We start from the raw sequence: 18,227 nt of genomic DNA on the forward strand, positions 1-18,227 counted from the left end.
GCTACAAGAAAAGTTGTGTGCAGCCACGCACAAATGCAGCTTTAAGGGAACATTAGTCTGGAGTACATGAAGAGCCATAAATCTTGGTACGGACAGATGCCTTTCATTATGTAGAAGCAGAAGGCTGTGTATGTTCTAAACATTTGGGAAGTTTTCCAGAAAATTATAATTGTTGTATTAGAATGATCTTTAATGTGTTAATATGAGGGCAGTTATGTCTAAATATATAATATAGGCAGATGATTCTGACATTTTACATAGATAATATGGTGACATTAAATATTGACTTCTTCATATGTTCTGTGACTATTGTACATAATATTCATATTTTATAGTTACATGTATGCAAATATGTTTTTACGATGATTGTAAATCTCTGAGTTGATGATAGATCAGATGATCCTTACTTATAGATAGATAAATACTATTCAACCATTCTCCTTCCCCAAAGGCTGGTTTCTGCCACCTCACCCATCTTCCTTGTCCAATTCATAACTATTCTTATTCTAGTTGTTATGATGCAACATTTTCAAGAACAAATCATGCTACAGTTTCTAGGATGTAGGAGCCTCCAGCCAGTAAATTTGATTGATTTGGCCCCGATCTCCCTTTAAATAAATATACTATAGTATAAATTTTTTTTATAAATAAACCAACTCATGTAGCATGTCTGAATTACATACAGCATTTCTGGAATATGATGAGATTGCAGTGGAAGCAGTGTATGCAAATCTATCTCCTGCATATTCATTGTGGATATCCTGAAAACCAGGCCTATTTTGTGGCCCTTAAGGACTGGAGTTGACTATCCTTGCATTAGTAGAAAGCAGCCTTGGACTGTCAGGAGAGTTGAACCCTCTCCCCACTCTGTTTGAAGGGATCATAGGCAGTCCTGGTGCAAGGTCTCCTAACAGGAGCCTTTTCCCTGGGTGGGAGGCAGGCAGGCAGAGGGGCCATATAGACCCCTGGCAGGGAGCCTTTTCCACAGACCTTTTCATGGCAATGCACAAGGCATATGCGGCCATGCAAAGATCCTCTGAACCTAGGACATTGGAATGCCCAGGATGTAGCTACCACCTCCATAGGGGCAGCTACTAAGCATCTAAGGGAGGGGGCAGAGCCTTCCCCTTGGGCTGCATGGGCATTCAGGACTCTAGGATAACATCCTGGTCTGGAGAAGTCACCCCCGGGATCCCCCAAGGACTCTCAGGAAGAGGGGGACTTCTCTTCAGAAGAAGATTGCTCTACCATAGTCCGCCTGTTTCGGAAAGAGAAGCTATCAGCTCTCATTTCTAGCATGGTGTCAGTCTTAGGGATGTCAGATTCCATCCCTAGAGACCCACCTGAAGGGGACACCATTCGTCAGGGCATCAGAAAGCCACTTAAGGCCTTTCCTTAGCACTGCGCCCTAAGGTGCATGGTTCTTATGGAATGGAATACCCTGTACGTGGGGCTGAAAGGGGGTAGGGTATTAAGTAAAATCTACCCCCTGACACTGGAGGAAAGGAATAACCTCTTTAGAATTCCAATGGTTGATGCCCTAGTCTCAGTAGTTAATCACAAAACCACAGTTCCCATAGAAGTGGGGGAGAGGGGTCAGCATTGAAGGACTCCCAGACAGGACAATAGAGGCAATTCTTAAGCAGGCCTTTGCAATGAATTCAGTGGTTCTGTAGACCTCCATCTGTGGAGATTTATGTTGCCTGGGCTGCCCTGGATTGGATCCAGTAGCTCCCAGTCAGCCCAGAAACAACCCGTTTGGAATCAGCCATATTGTTCTTGGCTGATGATATGTACGACTTGTTAAGGATGCTTCTAGAGTACTAGCCTCATGAGTGGCTGCCAGAAGAACTCCTATGGCCATGTAACTGCGACAGATTCAGCATTGAAATCACACCTCTGCAAGTTACCTTTAAAGGGAAACCTGTTTTTCTGGAAAAGCTGATGAAGGATCTGGAGGAATCAAAACTCCAGAGGCTGCCTGAAGGTAAAACATACTCAGGTTTGTGAAGCTTCAGAGCTCAGTATTTCCAGATGTGGCACAGATACAAGCCTGTGAGACGCTCCCCTTTAGAAGAAAGAAATAAGAGCCAGCCCTTTCAGGGGGCAAGAAAAGTGAAAACAGGTAGGAGACAGCTGGTTAGCTCAGTGATCCTCAGCAGGTCCATTTGGCAGTGGTCCCAGTAAGAGGGGACCTGCTGAGGTACTATACAGAGTAGACCCAAATCACTTCAGACCAATGGGTCCTGGACATCGTATAGAAGGTATATGCCCCCAAGTGTACAAAGTCCATCCCCTTGTGCCTCCATTCTCAAAAGAGAGGCGGTCAAGAGAACATTAGCAAATCTACAGCTCCTACAAACAGTTATCCCAGTGCCCTTGCAAGATAGCGGACATGGCACTTAGTATATTTTGTGGTACCAAGAAAGATGGATCCTTCCACTCAGTGTGCTGGACCTAAAAGGGGTCAAAAGATAGCTGTATATAGCCCCCATTTCCAAAAGGAAACAGTGCGATTAGTGATAGCATTAGTAAGGCAAAGGGAGTGCTTGGTGTTGCTAGGCTTAGTGGAAGTGCACATCCATATCCCCATTCAGGTGTTTCACCAGATCCTACTAAGGTTTGCTTGTTGGGCAAGAGTTTCTTTCAAGCATTGCCCTTTAGCCTAGAGACAGCCCCCGGGACCTTTACCAAGGTCATGAAGGTGATAATGGCAGCTTTGTGCAAATAGGGCATTATAGTGCATCCGTATTTAGACGATTGGCTTATAAGAGTCAACTTAGCCCAAGAGAGCTGTCAGGCTTTGGCTATAGTTGTCCACCTCTTGTAGCAATTAGACTGGGTAGTAAATTTATACAAAGAGTAACCTAAAGCAGTCTTAGACATTGGAGTTCTTAGGAGCGCACTTCAACACAAAGGAGGGATGCGTTTCTCTGAATTTAGAATCCGGCAGGATTCTAAATTAATAGACCAGGTACTGGCCTTTCAAGTTCAGGAAACACCACAGGACTACCTCCACCTTCTAGGCTTTATTGCATCAAAGTTGGACCTGATCCTATGGGCCAGGGCTCACATCTGGGTTCTACAACAGGTCCTGTTGTCCCACTGGTCGCATTCATATTCTCCCCAGTAGCAATGCACCCAAACATAAGGTGTTTGAAAGGGGTAAAGCACATCAGGCCCCCATTTCACCTAGTAATACCTCAGTTGGATGTTAATTTGGTGCTAAAGTCCTTGATCAGACCACCTTCTGAGCTGGTAAAGTAGGCATCTATTAAAGATTTGTGGCTGAAAACAGCTTTTTTGGTAGCAATCTTCTCTGCCAGGTGCATTGGAGCTGCAGGTCCTGTCATTCAGGCACCCTTATTTAGTATTCTCTCCAGAGTCTGTCATCTTCCACTCGCTTCCATCTTTTCTGCCCAAGGTGGTATCTGCCTTCTATGTGAATCACTTGTATCCTGTGCAACCTTCAGTAATAGTAATTGTTAGGGAAAAGATAAGAGCCTGCCTCTAGTAGACTTCTGCTGTATTCTTTTGAGATATCTGAAAATAATGAATGCCTTTGGAGAAACAGGCTAGTTGTTCATGCTAATTGGCTGTCCCCAAAAAGTCCAAGTCCACTGTAGCCAGGTGGATCAAGGAAGCAATAGCAGTGGCCTATTTGCTAGTTGACCAGCAGCATTCCGGACCCATTCTACAAGGACACAGGCATTGTCCTGGGCAGAGGCTGCTTCAGCTTCTCCAAAGGAAATTTGTAGAGCAGCTACTTAGTCATCCTTGCTTTAATTTGTCAGGCATTACTGATTGGATGTACAGGCCAAGGCAGATGCTGCCTTTGGGGCAGGCATCATTAGGATGACCCTGTCTTCCACCTGCCCCAGCAAGGAGTTGCTTTTGTAACTCCCATTTGTGATGATTGGTCTAGCAGGAAGAAAAGAGAGGTTACATTTATGCTTAACTGATAATTCTCTTTCCTTGAGTCCTGTTAGATCAGTCCAGAGCCCGCTCAAGAATACAGGGTCAGAAGGGCAAGAATGCAAAGCATACTTTTTGTTATCCTAACTATGCTTGGCTGCTTCTTCTGTTGACTTACCTTTTGTCTCACTCAGAATGATATTAAGGGGATTTTAATGGCTTCTGATTTGGGCCAGGGACACATCTCCCTTATAACCCAGAGTGAAGTCATACAAGAAGTGTGTACTCTGTCTCCATCAGATGTGGAGGAAGGAAATCCCATTCATAATGACTGGTCTAACAGAACTCAAGAGAGAAACTTATCAGGTAAATAATCGTAGTAATTTTGTTTTTCTGGATGGCCTTTCCAGTTTTAGCTCAAGATAGTTTACACCTTTTTTTTTTCCAGATATGTCCTTGCCACAAAGAGATTACTTATTTAAGTGGATACCTGATGCAGCAGGAGATAGTGATTTGCCTACAGTCACAGGGTGTTCGTGGGGTTTGAACCCTGGTTTCTCTGTTTCACAGCCTATTGCTATCTATAATTCACAGCTACATCAGATGTAAAGAGATTAAGAACATAAGAAATTGCCATGCTGGGTCAGACCAAGGGTCAATCAAGCCCAGCATCCTGTTTCCAACAGAGGCCAAACCAGGCCACAAGAACCTGGCAATTACCCAAACACTAAGAAGATCCCAAGCTACTAACGCAATTAATAGCAGTGGCTATTCCTTAAGTAAACTTGATTAATAGCAGTTAATGGACTTCTCCTCCAAGAACTTATCCAAACCTTTTTTGAACCCAGCTACTCTAACTGCACTAACCACATCCTCTGGCAACAAATTCCAGAGCTTAACTGTGCATTGAGTGAAAAAGAATTTTCTCAGATTAGTCTTGTGCTACTTGCTAACTTCATGGAATGCCCCCCTAGTCCTTCTATTATTCGAAAGGGTAAATAACCGAGTCACATCTACTCGTTCAAGACCTCTCTTGATCTTAAAGACCTCTATCACATCCCCCCTCAGCCATCTCTTCTCCAAGCTGAACAGCCTCTTCAGCCTTTCCTCATAGGGGAGCTGTTCCTTCCCCTTTATCATTTTGGTTGTCCTTCTCTGTACCTTCTCCATCGCAACTACATCTTTTTTGAGATACGACGACCAGAATTGTATACAATATTCAAGGTGCGGTCTTACCATGGAGCGATATAGAGGCATTATGACATTTTCCATTCTATTAACCATTCCCTTCCTAATAATTCCTAACATTCTGTTTGCTTTTTTGACTGCTGTAGCACACTGAGCCGACGATTTTAAAGTATTATCCACTATAATGCCTTCATCTTTTTCCTGGGTGGTAGCTCTTAATATGGAACCTAACATCGTGTAACTACAGCAAGGGTTATTTTTCCCTAAATGTAACACCTTGCACTTGTCCACATTAAATTTCATTTGCCATTTGGATGCCCAATCTTCCAGTCTTGCAAGGTCCTTCTGTAATTTATCACAGTCCGCTTGTGATTTAACTACTCTGAATAATTTTATATCATCCGCAGATTTGATAACCTCACTCATCGTATTCCTTTCCAGATCATTTATATATATATATTGAAAAGCACCGGTCCAAGTACAGATCCCTGAGGCACTCCACTGTTTACCCTTTTCCACTGAGAAAATTGACCATTTAATCCTACTCTCTGTTTCCTGTCTTTTAACCAGTTTGTAATCCACGAAAGGACATCGCCTCCTATCCCATGACATTTTAGTTTTCGAAGAAGCCTCTCATGAGGAACTTTGTCAAATGCCTTCTGAAAATCCAAATACACTACATCTACCGCTTCACCTTTATCCACATGTTTATTAACCCCTTCAAAAAAATGAATCAGATTTGTTAGGCAAGACTTCCCTTGGGTAAATCCATGTTGACTGTGTTCCATTAAATCATGTCTTTCTATATGCTCTACGATTTTGATCTTGAGAATAATTTCCACTATTTTTCCCGGTACTGAAGTCAGGCTCACTGGTCTATATTTACCCAGATCGCCCCTGGAGCCTTTTTTAAATATTGGGGTTACATTGGCCACCCTCCAGTCTTCAGGTACAATGGATGATTTTAATGATAGGTTACAAATTTTAACTAATAGATCAGAAATTTCATTTTTGAGTTCCTTCAGTACCCTAGGATGCATACCATCCGGTGCAGGTGATTTGCTACTCTTTAGTTTGTCAATCTGGCCTACTACTTCCAGGTTCACAGTGATTTCGTTCAGTTCATCTGACTCATCACCGCTGAAAACCATCTCCGGAACTGGTATCTCCCCAACATCCTCATTAGTAAACCCGGAAGCAAAGAATTCATTTAGTCTTTCTGCAATGGCCTTATCTTCCCTAAGAGCCCCTTTAACCCTCTCGGTCATCTAATGATCCAACCGACTCCCTTACAGGTTTCTTGCTTTGGATATATTTTAAAAAGTTTTTATTATGAGTTTTTGCCTCTGTGGCCAACTTCATTTCAAATTCTCTCTTCGCCTGTCTTATCAATGTTTTACACTTAACTTGACAATGCTTATGTTTTATCCTATTTTCTTACATCAAGAGAGTAAACTGGGAATAGTACCAAACTCCATCCTGACAAAAAAAAAAGTGCCCCCTCCCCTTCACCCAGATGTAAAGCGAAAAACAACCTTTCTCTGAAACTATATATCCCTACATCAATTATAAAAGTGTTTTCAAATGCTGCCCCAAATGTTGAAGTTTCTTGATATGGGTTGTATATGCAGCTCTTTCAGCATTCTTTAAGGTAAACATAACATCAGAGCACTCCTAGGTGTCAGGTAAGAGTGCTTGTTTCTAATTAATTAAAACAGACCTGTGGTGCAGGAAACAAATCAATTTTTTACAAAAGCAATATTCATATTCTAGGTCAAAATTCATAATCTTGGTCTACACAACAGCAAATACATGTTCTAGGTCAATACAACATCAGATACAAGTTAATTAGAAGCTAGGACAGTAGTTTGTTATACATAAGTTCCACTTCAATAACCTTCAAGTATTAGTCAGTAAGTTGTCATAATACACTTCACATTGCTCATTACTTTTGTTCATTCTACTGATAATATCTGTATTTTTATATAGTGAAGTTATCTGAATATTGATAATTTAAGTTAAATCATATGCATTTTTGAAGAGCCATGGCTTTAGTTCACATTTGAAACTCTATTTCTGTTAACAGACATAACGACTCTGGTAGTGAATTCCATAACTTGGGTGGGACCTGCTATGGAAAACATTTGTTCTCTTATTTGTGTTAGGTGTGTACTCTGCATTGTAGGCACAGATAATAATAATCATTTGTTTTATGATCTTAATGATCGCTGCAGTGTGTATGGTTGAAGTGTCACTCCTATTAAGTAAGGCTTTGTCATTGATGATATTAAAAATAATTAATACTTTATAATGAATTCTTGATTGTACTAGCAGCCAGTGTAGTGCCATCAGCGAGGGGGTGATGTGTTCAAATTTCTTTACCTCTAATAAAAGTCTTGCTGAGGCATTTTGTAATAACTGTAGTGGTTTTAATAGTCCTGAAGGTAGGCCTAGTAAAAGAGAGTTACAGTAATCTTTGTTTGAAAATATTAGTGTTTGTAAAATAGTGTGGAAGTCTTGTAAGGTTAGTAAAGGTTTTGACCAATGCAATATTCTCAGTTTGGAGTATCCTGGTTTAATTAATTTGCTTATGTGGTTTTCATTGTCAAGTTCTCATCAATCTGTAATCCTAAGTCCTGTACTTGATCTGAGGGTGTAATGTTAAAAGTACCCAGATCTAGCAGTGGCAATTTGACTATAGAGGAGTTTCTCCTTAACCACACGATTTCAGGGGATTTTTTGTGTTTAATTTGAGTTTCAATTGAGAGAGTTCTTGTTGTATTGCCTGCCTTCATGTATGTTGACAGTATTGATGCAGTTTTTTCCACTGATTTGGCGAATGGAATGTAGAACTGTATGTCATCTGCGTGTAAGAAGAAGTTGAATCAAAGTTCCGCTTGTAGTCTACGTAGAGGCAGCATGTAGATGTTGAATTGTGCTGCCGAGAGTGCTGAACCCTGGGGGACACCAGTATTGATTGGAAAGGTGTCAGATGTGTGATTGTCTGTCTAGTTTGACTTGGAATGTCCTGTCTGCTTGGAAGGAAGAGAACCATTTGAGAACATTTCCATCTATTACAGTTTTTCTCAGTTGATGGCATAGCAGGGTATGGTCCACAGTGTCAAAGGCTGCTGTTAAATCAATTAATACCAGTTTATAAGATTTGTCATTGTCAGACCCTTGTATTATAGGGTCTACTAAAGAAATGAATAACGTTTCTGTTGAATGATTTTTTTCTGAAGCCAAATTGGTTTGGATATAGAATACTATTGTCTTCAAGGAGTTTTTCTAATAGAGATAATATTGCTTTTTCTAGGACCTTTGCAATAAAAGGCAAGTTGGATATTGATTGGTAGCTGTCCCAATCATCTATTCTGCCAGATTTATTTTTTTAGGATTGATTTAATCACTACTTGTTTAGCTTTAGCGGGGACCAATCTTTCTGATAGCGAGTGGTTGATTATGGTTGTGATTGGACAGCATAATTTCTTCAACAATGTTTTCAGGGAACTTGCCGGGATTGGGTCTAGTGGGTGGATTGCAAGCTTAGGGGGTAATTTTCAAAAGGAGTTACACATGTAAATGTAACAACTATTGTAGCAATTTTCAAAAGCCATTTACTGGAGTAAAGTGCACTTACACAAGTAAATCCTATGGACAATTCAATGGCATATATTATAGCAATTTTCAAAAGCCCACTTACTCAAGTAAAGTGCATTTACTCGAGTAAAACCCTGTTTTACTCGAGTAAATGCTTTTTAAAATCAGGCCCTTAATTTTTGTAATGATTTGGTTAATTTTGAGTTTTGATACTATGTCAAATGTGTTCCATTTTTCCTGCTCATGTCTTTCTTCAGTTTCTTTTGTTGGCAAGCAAGTGGGGAATTGTATTTTTAATCTATTGATTTTTATCTAACAAAGAAGTGGCATATTTGTTGCAGGAATTCTTTGAAAAGTAGTAGTTACTCATGATGGAGGAAGATGGGTCCTTGATTAAATTTTTGACTGTTTCGAAGAGTAATTTAGAATTAAATATCACACCATGGATCTGTTTAGCAAAATAGTCCTTTTTTGCTTTGTTTAATTTGTGCCCGGTATTTTGTTAGGAGTGATCTGTATTTTCCTAAAGATTCTGCAGACGGGCCTTTCCACCATTGTTTCTCTTTTTTTCTCAGTGTCTATTTAGTGTGTCTAAGCTCTTCACTGTATCATGGTTTCTTATGTTTTGAATTATTCTGTTCTTTTTGGAATGTTTTTATTTGAACTGGGCTAAGGGTGTCTGATATCTCATTGATGATTTTATCCCAAGAGTCAAAAGCTGAGGAGGCATTGTCTTGATTAAAACCAATTTCCTAGCATGTAGCAAGATGGACTCTGGACAATGGGTATAGTGTACTCCTGATAGCAGATGGGAGACGGAGTCAGATTTCAAAGCTGACGTCAGCCTACATATACCCGTGCAGGAAGCTCAGCTCTTCGGTATTTCTCCGTCTCCTAAGCAGATAGGGACACTACACACACTAAAATAGTGTTAGCAATTTTAAACCAAAGAAGAAAGAAAACTTACCTCTAGAAAACGAGCCCCGCTCTCCTGCGGTGATACCCAAGGGTCCCTCCCCCAGTCGAGAATTCCTGAGGTGATTTCCAAGATCCCTCAGAGGCAAGCCTCAGTCCGGTAGCCAACTCCCATAAGAACATGCCATACTGGGTCAGACCAAGGGTCCATCAAGCCCAGCATCCTGTTTCCAACAGTGGCCAATCCAGGCCATAAGAACCTGGCAAGTACCCAAAAACTAAGTCTATTCCATGTTACCGTTGCTAGTAATAGCAGTGGCTATTTTCTAAGTCAACTTAATTAATAGCAGGTAATGGACTTCTCCTCCAAGAACTTATCCAATCTTGGCATGGACTTAGCCCCCAGGGTGGCTGAGAGGCAGCAGGTGCAGAATTGAGCGCGGCTGTGAAGGTAACTCCCTTTCCCCCTGTAGCCGGAGACCGCCCATCACAAGACCGGGAAATGCCGAGACCAGGTAAGGTAGAAACCTCTCTTAAGTCTCCGAGGCTCGAATAGCCGCACAGATTGTCCCTTCCAGCGCCTGTTAAATCTGGTTGAGCAGCCCCGTCTGGGCTAGACCCCAATCCGGTGTGAGGGTCCACAAATGTGGAGACCGTCCGGGGGGGGGGGGGGTCGCCATCTTGTCTGCATGGTCGTCTGCGCCATTTCCCCCCCTTGACTGCCATATTGTCCGCTCAACTGAGCCGTGCGCAACGCACAAATATTGCCATGCGCATAGCGGCGCACAAAGTAGTAGTCTGCGCGCATATCTTTACACATTCCACACGCACATCTTCAGCGCATCCGGAGCACACAACCAAGCGCACAGACGAGTTTTGAAGCTCCCCATGAGCACAAACCATGGCACCGCCTGCCAAGAAGGCAAAGGGACAAGCCCTCTGCCCAGCCTGCCACCTGAGAGCTGTGCAACCTGAAGTGGCCTCCTCCCTATGCCAGCAGTGCGAAGAGGCTCGTGGGAACCAAAATAAGGTCCTTCACGGCCAGTAGAGGGATCCGGATTCACTAATGATAGTACCCCGGACCTCTGTATCTCCAACTCTGCACCTAAACAGGAAGGCACCTCTGGGGCCTCCACTATAACGCCGCCTGGAATCAACATGGACCCAGGGACTTTTTCCTGGGTGGAATTCTTCAAGGGGCTACAAACCTTTGTCCAAGCGCACTCAGTACTGGCTACGACTCAGTCCCAGTCACCACCAAAAGTGCAAGACATTCCAAGCACCTCTCGGGCCCTTCAAAATGTGCCCTTCCTAAGCAAGAGCCTCCCTACTGGGGATACAGACACCTTGGAGGACAAGCCTGACTCCCTGGAGGAAGGACAAATCCCCCCAGAGATGGAACCATACTGAACCATGCTGCAATTCTTCTTCAAAGACGAGTTACCAGCTCTCGTGTCCCAGACCCTGAAGACGCTGGACATTCCACAGCGGAACCAGACGCTGGACACCTCAGCGGAACCAAAGATAAACCCCATTTTGGTCTCCCTCCATCATTCCTCAAGCTATTTTCCAATGTTGCAAGCCATACGGCAACTGATTTGACCTGGAATGGAATGCCCCAGAGGCCAGCTTCAAAGGAGAATGGGCCCTAGAAGCCCTATATCCCCTGAAACCCGCGGCTAAGGAACTCCTGCGGTTCCCAAAGGTGGACACCATGGTCTGCGCAACCTCCATTCCTGTCGAGGGAGGAGCGGCACTAAAGGATGCACAGGACAGACAACTGGAAGCCATCTGTAAACAGTCCTTTGACATAACAGCATTGACTCTTCAGATTGCTTCCTGCTGCGCCGTGGTGGCACGTTCTTGCTTGCTCCTCTCCAGAGACGCAACCACGCCCGGTGAGACTATGGAACCTGCGGTATCCTTCCTCATGGATGCGACCTCAGACCTAGTGCGCACCTCAGCCAGGAACGTCGCCTCGGCAGTGGCAGTCAGAAGACATCTATGGCTCCAAAATTGGTCAGCCGATGTGACATCCAAAGCGAACTTCACAAGGATGCCCTTTAAAGGATCTCTCTTGTTAGAAAGCGAATTGGAGAAGCTAGCCAACAAATGGGGCGAATCTCCAGTACCTCGTCTACTGGAGGATAAGAACAAAAGAAATCAGCGCTCCTCCCCCCAAAGAACCAAGGGCAGAGGAGCTCAGTGCTTTAGACCGTACAAGAACACACACTACCAAGCACCTCACCCCACAGGCAGGGCTCAGTCCTTTCAGAACAGACACAACAAGAGGGGAGCAGGCTCAGGTACAGGCCCCGACTGCACTCTACAATGAGAATAAGCAGACCCATTAACAGGAAGAAGTCATAGGGGGCAGACTTACCCTCTTCCACCAAAGATGGGTCGAGATAACGTCTGACAAGTGGGTCCTAACCATCATTCGAGAGGGATACTATCTGGACTTCCACAGCATTCCTCCAGACAAATTTGTGAGATCACCATGCCACTCCCATTCCAAGAGGATGCAGTGGAAGCCACACTGGCAAGACTACTCAGCCTAAAGGCAATAACCCCGGTGCCCACACACCAACAAAATACTAGTCAATTTTCCATCTATTTTATCGTTCCCAAGAAGGAAGGAACATTCCGGCCCATCCTGGACCTCAAGGCCATCCTGGACCTCAAGGGTACTACACTTCCGCATGGAAACCCTACGCTCAGTCATAAGGGCAGTACAGCCGGGAGAATTCCTGACCTCACTGGATCTATCCAAAGCCTATCTCCACATCCTGGTCCATCACAACCATCAGCACTTCCTACGCTTTGCGATACTGGACCATCATTACCAGTTCCTGGCGCTACCCTTTGGACTAGCTACCGCCCCTCGGATCTTCATCAAAATCATGGTGGTAGTGGTGGCAACACTGAGGAAAGAAGGAATCCTCGTACATCCTTACCTGGACGATTGGCTGATCAGGGGAAAATCTCCAGAGGAGAGTCACCAGGAGACCACCAGAGTCAAGAATCTGCTGCAGAATCTCGGGTGGGTCGTCAACACAGCCAAGAGCTGCCTGCAGTCCTCCCAATCGCCAGAGTACCTGGGAGTACAGTTTGACACCAAGCAGGACAAGGTTGCCTTCCCCCTCCAAGGAGAAGGAAACTGATGGGGCAGCTTTGAAAACTGTTAAACTATGGTCGCCCCAAGGTATGGGACTACCTCTAAGTCCTCTGTCTCATGACATCAACCCTGGAAGTCGTTCCATGGGCAAAGGCCCACATGCGCCCACTACAACGTTCCCTACTGTCACGATGGAACCAAACGTCCCAGAACTACTCCATTCACCTCCAGCTACCAGCAGAGGTTTGGACCCAGCTCCAATGGTGGCTACAGGATGACCATCTGAGCAAGGGAGTAAAACTATCCCCACCAAACTGGATCTTGCTCACCACGGATGCGAGCCTGCGAGGGTGGGGAGCCCACTGTCAGGAACTCACGGCCCAGGGACAATGGGACAAGGAAGAGGCAGGATGGAACATAAACCAACTGGAAGCCCGAGTAGTCAGACTAGCCTGTCTACGATTCGGCCACAGATTCCGGGGCGAGTCTGTCAGAATCATGTCTGACAATGCCACAACCGTGGCCTACATCAGTCGCCATGGAGGAACCAGAAGCCAATAGGTGTCCCTGGAGATATATCCCCTCATGGCGTGGGCGGAAATAAACCTGCAAGGGATCTCAGTCTCCCACATCACGGGAAAAGACAACGTCTCTGCGGACTACCTCAGCAGAGAGATCCTAGACCCAGGGGAATGGACGCTGTCGACCACAGCCTTCCAGTTGATAGTAAACCGCTGGGGAACCCCAGCCATGGATCTACTGGCAACCTGGTCCAACGCCCAAGTCCCCAAGTTCTTCAGCCGCAGATGAAAACTGCATTCCCGGGGAATCGACGCCCTTGTCCAGAACTGGCCACAGGAAGACCTGCTGTACGCCTTTCCCCCATGGCCACTACTGGGCAGGATCATCCGCAAGATAGAACACCACAGGGGACTAGTACTTCTAGTGGCCCCGGACTGGCCAAGAAGGCCATGGTACGCAGACATGCGAAGACGTCTTGCGGGGAACCCTCTGGGCCTGCCCCCACACAGGGACCTACTCCGGCAAAGACCGATCCTCCACGACGACCTGACTCTATTCTCTCTTACGGTCTGGCCCTTGAGAGGACTCGCCTGAAGAAAAGCGGATACTCTAAGGTAGTGATTGACACCTTGCTTCGAGCACGCAAGTTCTACACATCACTAGCTTATATATGAATATGGAGAGTATTCGAAGCCTGGTGTGAGGACCACGAGATCCTCTCGCAGGCAGTCAAAATCCCCATGATCCTGGAATTTCTGCAGGACGCCTTGAAGAAGGGGTTGTCTCTCAACTCCCTCAAGGTTCAGGTGGCCGCGCTGGCCTGCTTTAGAGCCAAAGTGGACAGCGTCAGTCTATCAACCCATCTAGATGTTTCCCACTTCCTGAGAAGGGTCAAACAAATCCGACCATCATTAAAGTGGCCGGTGCCCCTATGGAATCTAAATCTGGTACTAGACTTCCTAGCGGGAACTTCCTTCAGACCAACACGCGGCCTGTCACTACGGCTCCTGACCTTGAAGACTGCATTCCTAGTGGCAATATGTTCAGCCTGTCGCATCTCCGAACTTCAAGCGCTATCTTGTCGGGAACCGTTCCCCAGGTTCACACTGGGAGCCATACAGCTACACACTGTCCCCTCCTTCCTACCGAAAGTGGTTTCTCAATTTCTTCTAAACCAAACCATCTCGCTGCCATCTCCAGACAAACATAAGGTCTCTGAAGACTCACGCCTTCTTCACCATCTAAACATCGGCAGACTCCTAGTCCGATACCTGGAAAGATCAGAATCGGTGCGAAAGACGGACCACCTATTCGTCCTTCACAGCGGGAAGAAAACAGGGGGAAGCGGCCTAGCAGGCAACCATAGCCTGCTGGATCAAAGAAGTAATCAAGGCGGCCTATGTAGAGGCAGGGAAGCCCCCACCTCTGCAAGTCAAGGCCCATTCAACAAAGACCCAGGCAGTGTCCTGGGCAGAAACCAAGATGCTGTCGCCCGCTGAGATCTGTCGGGCAGCGACATGGTCCTCCATATACACCTTCTCCAGGTTCTACCACCTGGATATCCAGGCCCGGGAGGACACAACCTTTGCAAGGGCAGTCCTAGGTGGGCCACTGACAGCCTCCCGCCCTGTTCGGGAGGAGCCTTGTACATCCCATTGGTCCTGAGTCCATCTGGCTACACGCTAGGAAATGGAGAAATTACTTACCTGATAATTTCGTTTTCCTTAGTGTAGACAAATGGACTCAGCCCTCCGCCCACGGCTGCCCCAGAATCCAGGAACCTCGGGTGACAAACCCCGAGAACAAGACAAGCACGGGTAAGCCAGGTATTACCCCTAGTTCAAGACACCCATAGTTTCCGGGTGTCTGCGTTATCTGGTTGAGTTCACTGGCGGTCTCCAATTTGGAAATCAGTTGAACTAGTCCTAGTTAATCAAGTTAACCAAGTTAATCATGTTATTAAAGCACACATATATCCACAATTGCTTTTCGAGGAGAATACTGAAGAGCTAAGCTTCCTGCACGGGTATATGTAGGCTGACGTCAGCTTTGAAATCTGACTCTGTCTTCCATCTGCTATCAGGAGTACACTATACCCATTGGTCCTGAGTCCATATGTCTACACCAAGGAAAAGGAAATTATCAGGTAAGTAATTTCTTAATTAGTTTAATTTTAATTGATTTTTCAAGTACTTCAGGTTCACTCTTTTTTCTGAAGGAGAACGTACAAGGGAGTTATCACCTCCTTATTCCTTTCTCTATGGCTTTAGCTATCGCCTTGCACATTGCTTCACCATCTTCAGATCGCTAGACACTATCACTCCAAGGTCCCTCTCTTGCTCCGTGCACAACAGCCCTTCACCCCCCATCACATGCATCTCTTTTGGATTACCACACTCCAGATGCATGACTTTGCACTTCTTGGCATTGAATCCCAGCTGCCATACCTTCAACCACTGTTGAAGCTTCCTTAAATCATGTGTCATTCTCTCTGCCGGTGTGTCCACTCTGTTGCAGGTCTTAGTATCATCCACAAAAAGACAAACTTTTCCTTCTATCCCTTCTGCAATGTTGCTCACAAAGATATTGAACAGGACCGGACCCAACACCGATCCTTGCGGCACTCCACTTAACACTGTTCTTGCTTCAGAGTAGGTTCTGTTTACCCATTTCCAAGGATCTATTGAACAGGTCATGCAGCGGACCCGCCAGCACATCTGAGCTCCTTCAGTATCCTAGGTTGAACCTCATCAGGCCCCATGGCTTTGTCCACTTTCAGTTTTCCTAGCTCTTCCCATACATTCTGTTCTGTAAACAGAGTTTCGTCTACTCCACCCCCCTCCAATGTCTTGTTAACTAGCGACTGTCCTCCTACAGGGTCATTTTTAGTGAACACTGAACTGAAGTATTTGTTTAATATTTCTGCCATTTCTTCATCTCTCTCCACATATTGATTCTTTTCACCTTTCAATTTCACAATACCACTTCGGACCTTTCTCTGATGTATCTGAAAAATGTTTTGTCACCTCGCTTTACCTCTTTGGCAGCCTTTCTTCTGCCTGACTTTTTGCTTTCTTGATTACTTTCTTCTTCTCTCTCGGTTTCACCAGATATTCTTCCTTGTGTTCCTTTTTTTTGGATCCCTTACATTTCTTGAACACTTTTATTTTATCAGTCACCTCCTTTGAGAACCAGATGGGTTTCTTATTTCTCTTGCTTTTTGTTTACTTTTCTAACATATAGATTAGTTGTCTTTGTAATTGCTCCTTTTACCTGTTGTTCCACTTCTCTCTTTTTCTCCCAGTCTTCTAGTTCTCCCTCCAGATACTTCCCCATTTCAACAAATCCATATATTTGAAATTCTAAACTCTGGTCTTCGTGTGACTTTTCCATATCCTATTTGTGATATCAAATACTGTCTTTTATATTTTTATGTAATTATTATTGCCTGCTCTAATTATGTAAACTTTTGATATATAAAATCAAATAAATAAAGCATACCGTTTGATCACTGTTGCTGAGGTAGGCATTCTCCCGGACATTAGAGACATTATTCCCAGTAGTGAGCATTAAGTCGAGTATAACTCCCTCCCTCGTGGGTTCCATTACCATTTGTTTGAATCCCAGCTCATTAAGTCCTCACAGAACATGACTTGTTTGGAAGGGATATTTCAAACGCTAAAATTGCAGCCTAGTTCCACCCTTCTATCAATACCAAGCCATATCGTCAAAACTACTTACGGAGATTAATAATTAGTTCAGAAGCCTTCCTCTCACAAGCATTTGCAGAGAGCTCCGCGGGTATCACAACAAGGCTCTCTGTTTTTGTGCTTACAATTTCTCTGCATGCCAAGTTAATTGGCATATTTTGGTTATGCTGAAAATCTGATTTGTTTGTGGCTCTTAAAGTGTTGAGTTGCTTAACCCTTAGACATCATCACTGAAGTGTGCTAGTTTGTTTTACTTTTTTTTTTTTTTGCCTGTTTGCAGGGTCAAGATTTTGCCCCACACAGTGTTGCAATAATCGGTCATTCAATGGGAGGTCTTGTTGCAAGAGCATTGTTCACCCTTAGAAAATTTAAGCCAGAACTGATAAATCTGATCATAACGCAAGCTACTCCTCATGTGGCACCAGTACTACCTGTGGACAGGTTTCTTATCGGTAAGTTGCAGTATTTTAAGTTACCAGTATGTCATGCCAGTAACTAATATTATGAGCAATTTGTAACAAGCTGCAAACCAAGCATAGCAGCTCCAAAGTGATTTTCCTAAATTCTACTGGGTGTATGTTTTGCGAAGAGTTCTGTAGCTTGTAATTTTCTAAAAGAAAGCAAATTGGAAGCTTAGTTATTTTCAAAGTAATATGTGCCAAATTAGACTCTAGAGAGGTTAGAAGCCCTTTTGAGAATGCTGTTTTCAAACATTGACCACAGTGTTTTATGAGCTTTTATTTATTTATGTAGATTTTATTAAGTATGTTTTAGCATGTAAGCTGCCTAGAGTTTTGCATCAGGCGGCATATAAATGACTGAAATATATATATATAAAATAAATGATTTAAACCACTGTATAAAAAAGGGCTGCCTTGGAAGTTGGCCTCCATATTCTTTTTTTTTTTTTTACTTTATTTTTATAGTAATTTAAGATAATTCAAATACAGACATATTCGATTAGAAAATAAAGACACTCCCATAATTAACCATACCACAAAACAAACGAAAAAATTTACAGTATCCTCACGTGTGAGGGAGTCAGTTGGACCGTTAGATGATCAAGGGGTTAAAGGGGCACTTAGAGAAGATAAGGCCATCACGGAAAGATTAAACTATTTCTTTGCTTCGGTGTTTACTGAAGAGGATGTTGGGGGAGATACCTATACTGGAGAAGGTTTTCATGGGTAATGATTCAGATGGACTGAACCAAATCACAGTGAACCTAGAAGATGTGGTAGGCCTGATTGACAAACTGA

The 18,227-nt window shown here is 44.1% G+C and overlaps 1 protein-coding gene across 1 annotated transcript in view; it reads left to right on the top strand.

The window, feature by feature from the left end:
• Window positions 1-18,227, top strand: part of PGAP1 (post-GPI attachment to proteins 1) — a 283,616-nt gene that overhangs the window by 19,950 nt on the left and 245,439 nt on the right. Inside the window, exon 4 of the mRNA XM_029606060.1 lies at window positions 17,249-17,420. Coding sequence (XP_029461920.1) covers window positions 17,249-17,420 — 172 coding nt within the window. The remainder of the gene's footprint in view (window positions 1-17,248; window positions 17,421-18,227) is intronic.

The sequence above is a fragment of the Rhinatrema bivittatum genome, chromosome 6 (genome assembly GCF_901001135.1).
Source record: "Rhinatrema bivittatum chromosome 6, aRhiBiv1.1, whole genome shotgun sequence".
NCBI classification, from domain to species: Eukaryota; Metazoa; Chordata; class Amphibia; order Gymnophiona; family Rhinatrematidae; genus Rhinatrema; species Rhinatrema bivittatum.